The sequence below is a fragment of the Lycorma delicatula genome, chromosome 1, assembly GCF_047948215.1.
Source record: "Lycorma delicatula isolate Av1 chromosome 1, ASM4794821v1, whole genome shotgun sequence".
NCBI classification, from domain to species: Eukaryota; Metazoa; Arthropoda; class Insecta; order Hemiptera; family Fulgoridae; genus Lycorma; species Lycorma delicatula.
In genome coordinates this window covers 359,612,487-359,629,312 of record NC_134455.1, presented here as the reverse complement: position 1 = coordinate 359,629,312, position 16,826 = coordinate 359,612,487, and the positions used below count along the sequence as shown (strand labels likewise).

The following is a 16,826-nucleotide window of genomic DNA, read 5'->3' as shown; positions in this document are numbered from 1 at the left end:
TTCAGTTTTACTCTTTTAAAAGTCTTATCTACTCCATAGTAGTACCCAGTTTAAGTAAATCTTTATTTCAAAACCTCATCTCTCCGACTCACCTTACGTAATCACTGACAGAATCAAATCTCAAATATCTCAGTTCTTTTCAGCAATTCTATAATTTCATTCATATGAATTGAGCTGACTACTGTATGAATAAATATTAATCAAATTAATGAATAAATTATAAATAAATAAAAAAAATTGGGTTCAAGTACAGAGATAAAACAATGCTAACTTTTACAGAAAACAAACGGCAACAGTAATAATTGAAGAACATAAGAAAGAAGCTGTAATAAAAAAGGGAGTTCGACAAGGATGTTCCGTATCCCTGTTAGTTTTTAATCTTTACATAGAACTAGCAGTTAATGATTTTAAAGAACAATTTAGAATCCAGATTAGATCCAGAGTGACAGTAAAAGGTGAAAAGATAAAGATGCTATAATTTACTGATGATATAGTAATTCTTGCTGAGAGTAAAAAAATTTTGAAGAAACAATGAACAGCATGATGTCCTACCCAAGAACTACCGCATGAAAATAAACAAGAACAAAACAAAAGTAATGAAATGTATTAGAAATAATGTAGATGAACCACCGAATATAAAAATAGGAAGAGAAGATTATGGAGGTAGAAGAATTTTGTTACATTTTTTTTTTAGTAAAAATTTACTAAATTTTTTACTAAAAATGGACGATGCAGGAGTGATAACAGATGCTGAATAGCTCAGGTGAAACAAGCCTTCATTCAGAAATATAATTTGTTTACATCAAAAAATAATTTAAACATCAGGAAAACATTTTTGAAAGTATTTTTAGAACATAGCTTTATGGAAGTGAAACTTGATCAGAGTACCTGAGAAGTAAAGATTAGAAGATTTTAATTGTGTTGCTATAGGAGAATGTTAAAAATTAGATGAGTGGATTAAGTGACAAATGAAGAGGTGTTGCGGCAAATTGATGAGGAAAGAAGCATTTTGAAAAATATAGTTAGAGACAACTTATAGGCTACATATTAAGGCATCCTGGAATATTGGCTTTAATATTGGAGGGACAGGTAGAAGGGAAAAATTGTAAAGGCAGGCAACATTTGGAATATGTAAAACAGACTTTCAGGGACGTTGGATGTAGGGGTATATTGAAAAGAAATGACTGGCACTAGATAGGGAATCTTGGAGAGCTGCATCAAACCAGTCAAATGACTGAAGACAAAAAAAAAAATTGCAGTAATATTTTCGGTAAAACCAGCAGAACCCCTTCTGTCAGAACAGTTATGTACTTTATTATGATACAGAATGATCAGAAAAGTCTTTTTTTTGCTATTAAATATTTAGTTATTAATAATTTGTCAATAAATTTTGAAAGACTGTATATAAGCAATAAACTGCAGGTACACTATTATCAAAATTACTTTTTTTTATGTTTTAGCACAAAACCATTTCAAGAAGGAAAACAACTATTTAAACATTATAACAAAATCATAATTAAAAATAAAATAATCATTTTGTCCTCAGAATTTTATATCTAATAATATATAGAAGTTAAATTAATTACTTAGAAGTAAATTATAAAGTTTTCTGACTTATAAAATAAAATTTAACATTTCTTTATTTCTAATGCCTATTGACATAGAACACGTAGAAAAGCTTTATTGATTTAAAAATATTTTTTTATAAATAAAATTACAAAAAAAATTGCTTTATCCTGAATATACAAGTTCTGTAAATAAGGTAATGAGACTACTTTCTTTTGGCAGCCAAAGTAGCAACACTGTGTAAAGTTATTAGTAAACATGTGGTTATATGAACAAGCTGATTAGGTATTAATTAATATTTTTAGTCTATTGTTGCCATGTGAAACGTAAACAAACTTTTCTTGAAACAAGATTTTGGTTGTGCGTTAACAAAAATGACTCGTACTAATTATGAGCAACTTTGTGCGATTAAGTTTTATGTTAAACTCTGTGAGAATGCTACTAAAACTTTTTTCAAAATTGAAAAGTGCGTATGGAGAGACGATCTGTCATGAGCCCAAGATTTAGGTGGTTTAAAACATTTTCAGATGGCTGGGAATCAGTTGTAGATGATCCATGCTCTGGAAGACCATTAACTCAAAAAGTGACAACTATGTTTAGCGAATCAAAGACTTGATATGGTATAACTGGCGATTAACTGTAAGAATGATTGCAGAACAATTGAATTTGAACTGTGGAAAAAATTCTTGAAAGACTGCAGAAAAGAGTTGCCTGCATGAGACCAGCCATCAAAGATAAATAGATGCTGCATCATGACAATGCACCTTGTCACACTGCACTCTCAATTGAGTTTTAGGCAAAGAAAAACATTCCTGTAGTTCCTCAACCCCTTATTCACCTGACTTGAGTCTCTGCGACTTTTTCCTGTTCCCGACTTTAAAAACACCTCAAAGAACACCATTTTGGAATAGTAGAAAATATAAAAAATGTAACTGACCATCTGAAGGATATTCCGGTTTCTGAGTTTCAATACTGCCATGAAGAGTGGGAAATCTGAAGCGTTGAATGGCTACCCAAGAGAACAACTTCGTAGGTGATCCTATGAATAATTGGATTGTAAATAAAGTTTTTCTGATCCAGTCTCATTATTTATTGATATTTTTTGGTATTATTAGTATTTTTCAATTCAATACCATTAATATTTTTTTTGCAATGACATATTCATGTTATTGAAAATATTGTAAAAATTAATATATTCTGATGATATTGTCTATTTCTAAAACACAATATACATTCACATATTTAGCTAATAAATCATAGCTATTTTCAGGTTCAAAAGCCTTCTGAATAATCATATATATAATTAACCTGATTTACAAGGGTAAATGGTGTAGCACAATTACAGAAGTCACAAGCATCCACATCCCTTGTTCAATGATACTACTCGTACATGTATTTTATATTATATGTAGCTGTGTTACATTGAATTTCCACAAGGCCGAGAAATGTAAACTCTTTTGATTGTACAGAATCTTATTTGAAAGTACTACCTTTTTAGCAAGTTGCAGCATTAAAAAAAATTATATCTTAACACAAACTGTTATAAAAATGTTTTTAATTACATTTTCATGATAAACTATTTAATACATAATGCAATGAAAATTTAATATGTTCAATACATTGTTTCCTTTATTTTTCAGTTATGTCTATATCTAATATAAATTAATGAAATTAAATTACATCTTTATATTTGTTTCATTTTACTTTTTTTAATTTGTCTGTTAAAATCGCACATTACGAACTATTTTGCATATACAAAACATCAGCTAAAAAACCACATTACTTTTCAAGCTAATCCAAATTTCATGCACCTACTAATAGATAGTAATTTTTTTTTATTATAATTTTGCAGATTTTACTGTTAAACATATGATACTGTAAAATAATAAGTTGATAATAAAAAACATCCAATACGATTGAACTTAAAATCAAATGCATTAAAAGTAAATTAAACATTCATTAATAAAATATGTTTGAACTGTTAAAAGAACACTGACTTATTTTTTTAATGTGTAACTACATTAAATGCTCAAAGGAAGTGAGCATTTTCATAAATAAGTAGTGAAAAGAAACTCTAAATATATAGGGGATTCCTTTCAGTATTCATTAAAACATGTTTCTTATGAGATGAGCTCTCTTATTTTATCTTGCTTCATGACAGCAATGTGAACAATGAAAAGTTACTTTTTACTACCAGTTTAGATTTTGAACAATAGTGTTTTAGGTACATGATCTAGGTACATCTTTTATGAAATTTTAATAAAAAATTGAATGATAAATGAATGAATACTTTTTACCAGTACTGAGTTCCCTTTCTGGGAACTGAACTCTAGGTAAAATGGTTTAGCAGCAGACTTGCAAATGACTACATCAACTGGCTAGTGAGTTGATATTCTTAGATAGTAGTGTATTGCTACTTATCTGAATAATGTTTTGTTATCTTGAGGATTAATGCATCTAGTTTTCAGATTATAGCACATATTATAGATTACAACACAAGTATTCAGATTTTATTTACTACCTTTAGCTGATGCATTAATGCAAGGAAAGGCAATAGTGCAAAATAAGTATCCCAGAATAACATTTACCAGCTTTAGTATTCTTTGTTTAAACAGATAAACATTTAAAGAAGTATAAAAAAAATGGAATTTACGCTCACACTATTTATGTTTTAGTTGCTAAAGTGTTAGTGCTATAAAAAATCTTAATTTATGTTTAATTTAACTGTATATTTTAATGCAATACTTTAATTTAATACTGTTTGTAAGGATAAGTTTGTAAGTGTGAACGTTTGCTTTATTTTGTCTAATTCTTTATCTGAGGATTCAGATTTAATTTTTTAGTTTAAAAAAACGTAAACCATTTTGAATTTCATATTATTTTTTTTTTTTTTTAGGAACTGAAAAATAAATTAAAAGGGCAAAAGGGAAAATTTCATCCAGTAAAAACAGATCTTGCAAAAGAAGCAGATATTTTATCTGCTTTTCAATGGGTAGAAAAGAATTTAGGAGGAATTCATATTTTGATCAACAATGCAGGAATTCTTTTAGGATTCATACCAATAGAAGGTAGGTTTAATAAATGTGTAAAAATATATAGCTTGATTAAATTATTAAAAAATGTAATTTTAATACATTAAAGAAAACTTACATTATTGGAGGAAAATATAATGAAAACATTTGGGTATAAGTGGTTGGTAGAGGATAAAATAAGATATCAAAATAGAGTACAATAACATTTTTGTAAAATGTTTGTAGAGAAGTCTAAGATATAGAACTGATAAGATATTAAAAATTTGATTGCATGAAAGCAAACATTTATAAACTTAATCTTTATAATTAAAATTCTCCAGTTTTGGAAGAAACCTACTTGCCTTGTAAAAGATAGAAATTTCAATTAAATCTTAGGTTTTGATATTGACCAATACATTAGGGACTGCTAAAAAAAAAACAAAAAAAACTGGAATCAATTTCTGAGTTGAAAGGATTGTTAATGATTGATTATTAACAGAATATGATTGATTATTAGCAGAATGTAGTAGCTACTACATATTCTGCTTAATTAGAAAAATAATTTAACCACAATTATGAAAACATATTAATCAATAATTTTAATATTAAAAAATGCAACTGTATTGAAAAGTTGTACTTTTCCACCTTATCAAAAGAACTGAGATGTAATTTTTTGATTCTCTTCTAATCAAAAATACAGTGTAGCTACAGGAAATGTGCTTGATCTCCTGCTCTTCTTCCTCAAAATCTAAAATTCATTTATAAACAGAAATCTAGTAAAATTACTACTTAATGGATTGTAACTAAATAAATGTGGATAAAATTGATGAATTTGCTTGTCAGGTCAACATAATTGGTACCCACTTGGATAATATTCTCTTCACGATAATAATCTTTTCCAAGCTAAACTTTTTATTTCTGGGTAGCTTCATTTTTCTTTTAGATTGTCTATGATATTTAATCCACTCTGATCTCTCTCCTTTGCACTTTCTACTAGTTTTAACCAGTCCCTCTTTTCCCATGATATGTCTCCACTCTCCTCCATGTCAACATTACATATGCCTTCACAATTTTATTTTTACTTGCTTGTATGAAGTAAAGGAATCGTGAAAATTTTCAGTTTTCAGATTTCAACAGAAATATTCGACATTCCCTGTCAACTATGTTGACTAGTTTTGATGTGACATCTATAAGAACGTATGTATTTCACATAACTCAAACAATAAGCCATAGGATGTTGAAATTTTGAATTTAGGACTGCTTTACATCTAGCTGTGCACCTCCCATTTTGATTGCAATCGACTGGACCAAAGGTGTCCAAAACAGCCCAAAATTATTTTCAGTAATAAGCTCTCACTGAGAGCTTTTTATCGATATATCATAAGTAGTGCTTGTTTTCATTGGTTCCAGAGTTAATAGTCAAATAAAATTTTAATTAATGAAATATTTTGATCTTACAAGGTGATGACACATCAGTTCGAATCAGACTTCATCTCCTTTTTTTTAACTTTTTAAAAATTTAAATAGACTGATTTATTAATAATTATTAACCTCTGATTGTAAAAACAACTAATAATTTAATAATAAAAATATGAAAAAATACTAATGAAATAACATTTTATGTACATGTAATGTAAATTTTATATAATAGGAACTCCATTTTAATACATAATAGCTGTTTCTTTTTTTTCAATTCTTCCTTTATCAAGGTTATCCTGTGTTAATTAAATTTTTTTTTGAATTTGTCTTTTGTTAAAATGGTACTTGCTTATTTCTTGTAAAAATTCAATGACTTAATTCCTCCTATTTTTATTATCTTGGTCTTTCCCTAAAATTTATTTTTATATCATCTGTTGAATACATTATGTTTTATATCCTAAAAATGAATGTTATCAGAAATTTTATTTCCACCTATGCTGATCCCTTCAGCTTCTTCTGCATTTTTAAGGATTCATTTTAAAATAAATTTGCAAATAGACTTTATTTAATAAAATATCAATTTTTAATATGATAGCTTATTGTCTTTCATTAATTTTGACATTAAAAAATTTCATTCTTAGCAAATGAAATAGCTACTATTAATAAATCAATATTTTTTAAACAGATATAAACAATGGCCTTAATGACACAACTATTGATGCCATATAAAAGATAACATCAGTTAATTCTTCTAATTAATTGAAAACAATTAAGTTGGACTGTTCAAAATAATGATAGTAAATTTATAGTAAAACATTTACTTTACAGCTTCATCCACAGATGATTGGCGACAGATATATGATATTAATGTAATAGCACTTCAGATATGCAGCCGAGAAGGAATAAGATCAATGAGAAAACACAATATTGATGATGGATATATTATAAATATTAGCAGGTTAGATAAAATCATCTACTTTTATTAACAACTAAATATTTTTAAATTAAAAAAAATAAACATATAAAATTAGATTTAATTATTCATTCTGAGTTCTTTTTTTAAAAGATTTGGTGATTATTTAGAAAGATGACGGGCATTCAATACATATTCTCTTATATTTATTGTAATCAAATGTAATAGCTGTATTGTCTTATTATCATGAAGTAACCAATTTTGTTTACTGTTTAACAGTAATATTGCAATATTATTCTAAAATATATATCAATCACTAACATGACACGAACAGGAACATTATAACAATTAATTACATATAAAGACATGCAAACAACATTCATACAGAATAAAGGATGTAATTTAAACGTGACTAAATACTCTTTATTGTAGTTTTTGACTTATAATTACATGTTCCTGTATCGGCAGGGGTAATGTTTTGAGTTTGTTTCAATACTCTTGTTTTTAAATTTTCTCTTTTGTACAATCCGTATCAAATGTTTATTATTTGTTCTTGAATATGCTTCATTGAAATTTGTGTTGACTGATTTCAGTTATTGATGGATTATATTAACGCAATTAAATTATGAAATTAAATGAGTTTCTTAACTTCATAGGATAAATGCAATCTAACGTTTGCTTCTTTCGCTAACATTTTCTAATTAATCTTAAGTATTGAATTAGTTGATGGTCAAACAGTTAGCCTTGATCAATAATTGTATAAAATAGCCAGTTATTTAGTCTGAAAATAATGCATATTACACTTGTACAATACTGAACTTCAAAATCTTTGAGGTTATTATGTAACTTAACTAAGGACGTATCTTGGCTGAAAGGTGTACATCGTATTGATGCTTTTTTTGATGCTACATGTCATTTCTAGTTGAGTATAGTATGTAAAAATATAGGTTATTTGATTACTAATGTTTGTCATGACTGAATTTTATTCTCTTCTCATGTGTCACGAAAAAGTAAACAAATTCACTTATTATTATAAAAATATTGTAAAATTTAAAAAAAAAAAACTGTAGGTGACACTTTATTCTTGTTTATTGATAATTAGCAGGATGACCATAACTTCATATGCCATGATTACTGACTTTTGAATGCAAGTCATCTTTGTAAATAATTGCTGAAATTATTTTCAGCATTGTGTGAATAAGTATGAAAAATGTTAATAGGGAAACAGAGTTGAAATGAATTTCCTCCAAAAATGGAATCTAAATATTAAGTCATTTAATTTATGATTAAAAAAATCATCTTTTATTGTATTCTCTATTGGATATTGTAATATTACTTATACGTTTAGGTTATGAAAGTCAGATGTAAAATTAATGTAGAACAGCAAAAAAATTTACTGAGACAAATTTAATACATGTAACATTAAAAATTATGCCATATTGATTTCTGTTGCTTTTACAACTTTCTTCAGCTACAAAAAGCATTATAGTGTAAGATTTAGAATTATTTTTAGATTTGTATTTAATTATTATTAACTGAATTACAGAATTTATAATATAAATTCTAAATTTCAATAAAATGTATTTATTATAGTGAATTATCAATGATAATTCTGAATAATTTCAATGTTGTGATTACTTTTTACTGTACTGACTGAAAGCAAATTGAAACATTTCATAAGGTTTAAAATAAGGAAAGGAGATTGCCACTTTAGTAATATGCAAACTATAATCAGAATAAATTTCTAATGATTAATGATAAATTGAAATTTGTCTAAATCAACTGTAATGTAATCGTGAAAAATTTTGGTTTTCAGATTTCAACAGAAATAATCATTTTGACCATCCCTGAATCCATTTTGACTAGTTTCGGCATGAAATCTGTACATACATACGTATGTATCTTGCGTAACTCCAAAACAATTAGCCATAGAATGTTGAAATTTTTGATTTAGGACTGTTGTAACATTTATTTATGCACCTCCCCTTTTGATTGCAATCTACTGAAGCAAAAGTGTACTTAACTGCAGTAATAAACCCTCATTGAGAGCTTTTCAATGGTACATCATGAGCGGTACTTGTTTTCCCAATAAATCTTTAATTAATGAAATATTTTGATCTTACAAGGGAAATCGGTTTGAATCTGATTTCATTTCCTTTTTTTTAATTTAAATGTTGATTTATTAATAATTATTCTCTTAAAAAATTCTATTAACCTCAGATTGTAAAAAACATTACATAAATAATTCAATAACAAAAAAAATATGAAAAAAGTAATACATAAAAAATATGTTTAACTTAATAGCTGTTCAAGGAAGTAATGTGGTGTCCACATCAGATTTTTTTTCTATTGATAAAACCTTTTTACATATGTATTCACAAAAGAAAGTATAAGAAGAAATTTGACATTTTTCACATGTTTTTCTTACAAGAATGGCATTAACTAGACACAATCAATCTTTCAATAATTATTCCATGAATACAATTCACTTATACCATTATATCTTTAATTTGGAGGGTTTTGGAGTTTTTTGTAGTGTATGAAAACTTGTGCATCAGGTTTGTCACTTTTCACATACATAACAAAAACTTCATTTCTAATTTATCGCAAAAAAAAAAATAAACCATAAAAATTTTGACATAACTTTTTTTTTAATATTTATAATAAAATAAATTTTATGAAACGTAAATAAAATAAAATTTAAGAAACATAAATTAAAATTATAATTTCTAAATACAGTTGTTTCACCATCATAATTAATGCATTTCCAGAAATTCCACAGAGTAAACATTAAAATAGCAACATATTAAACATTAGAAATATTCAGTAGAAAAAATAAACTCTTAACAATAAAAAGTGTTAAATTTTGTAATGCTGCTCATTACTACATTTAGTTTCACCTTGTGTGAATTCTAGTGATATATAAATTCTGTTTATATATCACTAAAATTGTTATATATAATTGTGAAACCAATGATAATAGTTGACCTTTTACATTAAAGGTCAACTAAAATGTCATTACAATCCTGCAATATTTCAAGAAGAATACTTACTTTTCCAGTGTAAGTATTTTTAATATTAGTATTAACTAATCAGCTCTTTGTAAATCTCAATCAATGCAATCAATGCTCAAATAAATATTCAATAATAATACTCAATCAATGCAATGGTACTGTAATGATCACAGATGTTGCTGAAAAATTTTGGCAGGGTTATTATTGGTTAATGAGGTACTTTTTTTACACACTTTATAAATTACAAAAGTATAGTTATATGTATATTTTTGTCCATGTTAAAAACGAAAAATATAGAATCGGCCAAAAAGAACTAATTTATTTCTAGTGTAAGTTTAATAAGTTTGATCGGACCATAATTATTATAATAATAATGGGGAGGAATGAACAGATATTCAAAAAGTTATTTATAGCATTTTCATCAGTCACTGAAATGAATCGTGGGGTACACATGTTTTAATAGGTATAGCATACAAAATCGTAACAATTCTTGATGGGTAAAAAATTTTATTCTTCTGGCTTAGTTCAGGATGACAAACTTCCCTAAACACTATGAAGTGAGGCTATTCAAAACACTCTTCGTGTGCAGAAATCAGTTCATCAGAGTCCTAGATGATTAGTTAAGATAAGCTTCAGGCCTTTAGGGTATGAGAGCCTAGTGTTTGGCGTATGTATACGATTTAAAACCGCACAAATACAAGTTAGTATGCATATTAAGAAGAAGTAGACTGTTAAGAATAAGATTTTTGCGGAAAACCTTTTGAATTAAGACTTTGAATCAAGAAAACTTGAATTAAGTCTTAATTCCAATGAAATTCATTTCAATGTTAATGGAGACATTAATAAACAAAATTATCAATACTGGGATATAAACAACCCAAGGCAAATCCATATAGAACTGCTCCACTCACCCAAGGTCACACTATGGTGTGCGATATCAGCATTAAAATCGTAGTTCCATATTTCTTGTAGCGTAGAGATAAAGATCATTTTTCTTTGAAAAATCATGCAATATCAATTGCTATGTTTTCAACAAGGTGGTATTATGACCACCTTTGCTCGACAGGGTTTATTTTTCCTCCCGTTTTGGCGATAATTCGTGACCGTCCGCTCTCCTGATGAACTCTCAGCCAAAAATGTTTTTATTGGGATACCTCAAAACAGTTTTTTTCCAGCAGATCTAACATGGAATAAACCAATAGAAAATTCTTATAAAATTACATCTGATACTACAAGTTTTGTTGACAATTTTAAGGATCGTCGGCGAGAATCTGCATCGATATGCAAGAAAAAGTTTTGCAGCATACCAAAATTAAATCATAGATAATAAAATCCACCAAATTTACTCTTTAAAATTATGCAACTACAATAAAAATATCATTGCAATATACAAAAAATCCTTCGCGTTTTGAAATGTATCAGTTTCTTTTGACTGACCTTGTATTAATAATATGAAAAAATGTACTGATTTTTCGTAATAAAATACAATAATAATGCTTAGAACCCCTAAAATAATATCAAATGAAGTAGAGTTTTATAAACTAAAAAAATATAAACATTTTAATTTTGATGCATATAATTTAGTGTGAATTAAAATTTTTCATCTTTAAAATACTACAGTAAAAACTGCAATATAATTTTTATATACAAAAGCTGTAGAAAACTATACCTGTATCCCAGCATACAGCAAAAATTTTTAAAAGTGCGCTGTTAACAATCTATAAAGTTCTTAGTTGTTAAGCGATATTTCACTGCTGGAAGAATAAGAAAAATGTATAATAATTGTATTAATACAGTAAAGAAACTAGGAAATGCAGTAATCGATCAAGGAAGCAAGAATATTGCAAAAGTTCCTTAGATGCTCTAGTAGGCACAAACAAAAGCCACCCACCATAGAGACATGGAGAAACCTAGTGGAGGGAAATATGGTCGAATGTCGAAGAACACAATGAGACCCTGTTAATCAAAAACGAGATAGCCGCAAATCGAGAGCATGAGTACAGTAAAAGTTAAAATTGATATGAAGAAAAATATGAAGTGAAAAGCTGGATGAAATCCAAAACTACAGGAGTAAAATCTTCGAGTACGCATCACCCAAATCGAATCTTCCAAAATCCTGAATCAACAAAACCCAAACGCTAACTGAAGTTGTAACCTACGTGAAACCGAAATATACCACTGAAAAACCTGCGAAGCACGTGCAAATGTGCAAGTTACTACTAATAGAGCAAAAGATCATGGCTGAGAAAATCAATATTCGCAAGGGAATATTCCAAGGCGACCCCTCAATTCTTTGTGGTTCTGCTTGATGCTGAATCCAGAGCGCTGAATAAGACACCATATGGATTCATCTAAATAAGAAGGGGGGGGGGGGGTGTCTTCTTATTTAGATACCTCTCATAAGTACGCATTACTCAAATATAAGCCAGATTCAATTATCGAAACGAAAGAGTAATGCTGTACGGGAAAAAAGAAATAATTACTGAACTATCGTGCACATTAACCCTAACATCACACAAATCGAAAAAGCCTCAAAAGAAACAACTTGGTCAAAAGGGATAGCAAGAAATTAAGAGAAATGTACCGTTGCTGTATACCGTTGAAAAGCTGTATCAGCAGAAAGATCTGGAAAATGGAAATCCTCTGGAATGATCATGAACAGTAAAAATAAAGAAGAAATCAGCAAGGAACAAAGAGAGCTTTTCTAAACTCTTAGCTCATGGAAATGCAGGAAAACTTTCAAGTAAAAACTAAAAGGATACCTAGCATCTAATGTCTGTTTTAAAAAGAAATGATAAAATGGGCATAAGAAAACCGTGAAATTGTAGCAAAATATGTTTTACAGAACCAATTAATAAGTTAGAAATTTTAGATGTTTTTAAAAACTTGAAAAATATAAAAGTTAGTGGGTTGGATTTCATTACGGCAGAAATTTTTAAATGGTCGAAACCAAAAATCTTAGAGGATCTAAAAATAGTTTTTGAAGAAATATATAAAACAGAAAAGATCCCAGAAAATTGGAATGTGATTAATATATTCGCTCACAAGTAAGGTGTTAGGCTTTCACACCTGTTGCTTACAAAATTAACTTTTACTGAACAAGGTCAAAGAAACTTACGGTAAGCAAAAAAGTGAATTTCACTGTGGATTCGGAAAGGGGATCCTGCTGCTAAAATCAATAAATAATATGACACAGAATTCTGAACTGCGAAAGACAATTTTAATAGTCAATTTTTTTTGTCATCAGTTAATCAAAATTAGCTAACCTAATACATGAAACTCAAAAAAAGGAAAAAATTTTAATTCATGGGAGAAAATTCTAAACTCTTTGTAATAAAAACAGGTGTTGGGCAGGGTTTTTTTCTCTGTAATTGTGTGTTTAAAAAAATAGAATTTGGAATGAGACTAAAAGAATGAAAAGTTTTATCAATAATTGGGGAGAAAGAATAAACCTTCTTCTGTTTGGCATTTGAAGATGATTTTGCCATACTTTCCAAAAATTAAGATGCTATTTAGAAGAAATAGCTAGGAAAACAGGTTTAATAATTTCTGTAGAAAGTTTTATTAACAAATATCAATTGTACAAAAAAAAAGGTTAAAAAATTTAAATGTCTAGAAGAGATGGAAATATATAAAGCATTATAAACAGTAAAACAGAATATTTATATGCTTTTGAATGTGCTTTTATGTGCTATTTATATGCTTTTATGAGAAGAATTATGAAGAAATGTTGGTCCACTACAAAACCAGTAAAGGCTGGAAAATAAAAAACAATTTTTGAAGTACATAAAAACAGAAATTTTGAAAACAGAAAAAAGAAAATTGGTTTTCTTTGAGCACTTTTACAGAATGAAAGACAATTGACAATTTTTTTATATTTAATAAAAAAATTTTAATTAATTTTGGGAAACGATATTAATAACAAGCTGAATCCAAGAAATCAAAAAAGATTTAGGATGAAATAATAGTGGTGGAAATTATCTTCTACATTTTCAACATCTAAAAATTCTAACTTACCAGTTGGTTTTGGACAATTTAGAACCTCACCATGATATTCTGCTATAATTTTAGTTTTTTCAGAATTACTTAGGCCCATTTTACAATTTTCTTTTTGAAAGACACTACGTGCTTGGTATTCTTTTAGTTTGTACTTGAAAGTTTGACAGAATTCTTTTGAGTTGTGTTTAACAAAGTTTTCCTGCATTTCCATGCGCTGAGATTTTTCAAAAGCTCTCTTATAGTGTTTCAAAGGAATGTGTGAAAGGTAGAAGGGTTCTAAGATAGTAAAGATATGAGAACTAGAAGAAAGTGGTCCTAGGAAACAACAAAAGAGAAAGAAATGAAATTATATGGCCCTTAGGTGGCAAAAAGGAAAGCAAAAAAAAAAAAATTAAGAAATTTGTAAAGCATTAGCAATAAGCAATTTCTAAGAGAGGATACCCACTTGGATTTTGCCATCTACAAGCACAAGAGTAGTTTTCTCATATGGAAAAATAAGAGAAACCAGCAGTGATTATCCAAAAGGAATTTTCGACAATCATTACTAACTAGGAGGGATATAAGAAAATTTTTACTGGTGGTTCTAAAACTGAACATGGCGTTGGATGCTCTGTATATATGAATGGAGAAGCTCATTCGCGGAAGCTTCCAGATATGGCAAGTGTTTATATGGCAGAGCTCATTGCTATAAAGTAAAATCTTTGATACAGAGAACATTTATGTGAAGAGAGAGAAAGAAAATGCTTGTATTTTCCAACCCTTTAAGCACACTGCTATTCAAAACAAGAACAATGAGGATATCCTTATCACAAACATCCTGTCCATTATAATCTATTTAATAAGACAGTGATGTGAATTTACATGGACTCCAGGACATGTTCGTCGTATCTCAGGAAATGAAAGTGCAGACAAAACTGTCAGAATAGTAACAATTTGTGAGAATACGGACATGATTTCTATTTGAGTGGCAGATATTAAAGTGCAATTAAAATGACTCCATTTATATGAAAGAGCGATGAGAAACTGACTTGTTGGGAACAAGTGACATTAACCAGACTCAGAATCGGTCACAAGTAAATAACAATTCTTATTTGTTATCTGGATAAGAAAGACCAATGTGCAGTATATATGACAAACCAGTTATGGTCAGGCATCTACCAAAAAGTTATACAATATACTGAAGGAGACATTGATTAAAAAATGAAATCACTGTTGATATAAAAATTGACAAAGAAAAAATAATAGTTGCTTACCCACATTACAGCAAATTATTAACTTGTTTGTAAGTCTTTGATGAAAGTCAGTGTATTTATGTTGACTGAGAATCCCGCATTTTAGTGCCTTTTGCACCCGACATACGGTTTTCACAATCTACATGGTACTATCCAATCTTTTTGTGAATTTCATTTGAAAGAGTATTTAATGTTTTGCTTTTAATCTTTGTGCTTTATGTAAATTTCAGGGCCCTTTACACACAGTGTTGTGTCTATTTAAATATTAGTAATATTGAAGACAGTTATAAATAGTTTTATAATGCAACGGAGTGCACAAGCCTTCATTCTGTACTCTGCTGAAAAAAGGTAAACACCAGGAAACACCTTTCACTGCAAACTTTATGAAGCAAATATTCACCCTCTTGCCTCTTGGTTTTTTTTTTATAATTTCTTATTTCATGTTATTATTTAGACAATTTTCTCCTGAAATAACTTAAAATAATTTGCAAAATACTGGTTTTGCTGTGTGCCGCTATCATATCATACTTAAAGTCTCCAATAAATGATAGAATAAAATGTATTTTTAATCATAAGGAAAATAACAGAAATTTGCCTCTGAAAAAAGTTTGTATTCACATAACACATTCATATTTCCAAAAAAATTAATTTAATTTGTAGTAATAATTATGTTTATTTAAATTTTATAGCATAATAGCACATGTGAGTACACCAATAACTGGTATTGCAACATATTATGCTTCAAAGAAAGCAGTTAATACTATTGGTGAAGGCCTACGTGCTGAACTTGGCCAAACTAATTCCAAAATTAGAGTAACAGTAAGTCTCAATTTAATGAATTTATATGAAAATTTTACTAACTATATATAATATTCTCTTGCAAGAAAAATTAAAAACTTTAACATTTCCTTGTATGACCAAGATATTAAATCAGGAATTATAGGTAGTTAAAAAAATGCCACGTTAATAAACAGTTTAAATCAATCAGTAATTTCATAAGAGATGAAATAAATAATTGAATATTCACTTCAGGATATCAGTTGATAATTTTTACTTTTGTGGTAGTTACAGAGCAATATGGTTGTTATTCAAGTAAATTCTAGTTACAAATAAAACTTAACTGGAACCATAAATCAGATTGTGTGCATGCAGTAACCTGCACTTTTCAGTACAAAGTATGAAAATGATATCATAGTTAATTACAAATTGTAGAAAATTTGACTGAAATGAAAGCAATGCTATCATCTTGTGAGTTAAGTTTGTACACAGAAGCAGGCATCTAGAGTTCAGATAGCTGACATTATTAAACAAGTGAATGGAAAAAATTAAGAAAACTAATGCGTTATGATAAGATTAGCTATGAAATTTTCAGATGTATTTCAAAGCGTAGTACATACAAACACAAACACAAAACACTAAAGTTGGTCCTGAAAATACTGACATCCACAAAATCAGAAGATGCCATCTGCAGATTCTTATTTGGCCACTGAGAGAGAAAACGACAAAAAAAAAATTTCTCACTTTATAGAACAAATAGAGCAATAGCATAATTTAATTTTACTGAAAGCAACAAATCAGTCAGAATTGAAGAGTACGAACATTCTAATTTTGGAACTAAAGGTGTCCTTTTTGGAATATAAATGTAGCCTTGTCCAAAAGATATCTATGGGAT

The 16,826-nt window shown here is 28.4% G+C and overlaps 2 protein-coding genes across 6 annotated transcripts in view; one reads left to right on the top strand and one right to left on the bottom strand.

The window, feature by feature from the left end:
• The window catches only part of LOC142334490 (uncharacterized), a 204,930-nt gene that overhangs the window by 161,847 nt on the left and 26,257 nt on the right, over nucleotides 1-16,826 (bottom strand). The window lies entirely within an intron of this gene.
• The window catches only part of LOC142334489 (farnesol dehydrogenase-like), a 29,396-nt gene that overhangs the window by 8,354 nt on the left and 4,216 nt on the right, over nucleotides 1-16,826 (top strand). The window contains exons 3-5 of the mRNA XM_075382558.1: nucleotides 4,463-4,634; nucleotides 6,825-6,954; nucleotides 15,844-15,973. Of these exons, the coding sequence (XP_075238673.1) occupies nucleotides 4,463-4,634; nucleotides 6,825-6,954; nucleotides 15,844-15,973 (432 nt within the window). The remainder of the gene's footprint in view (nucleotides 1-4,462; nucleotides 4,635-6,824; nucleotides 6,955-15,843; nucleotides 15,974-16,826) is intronic.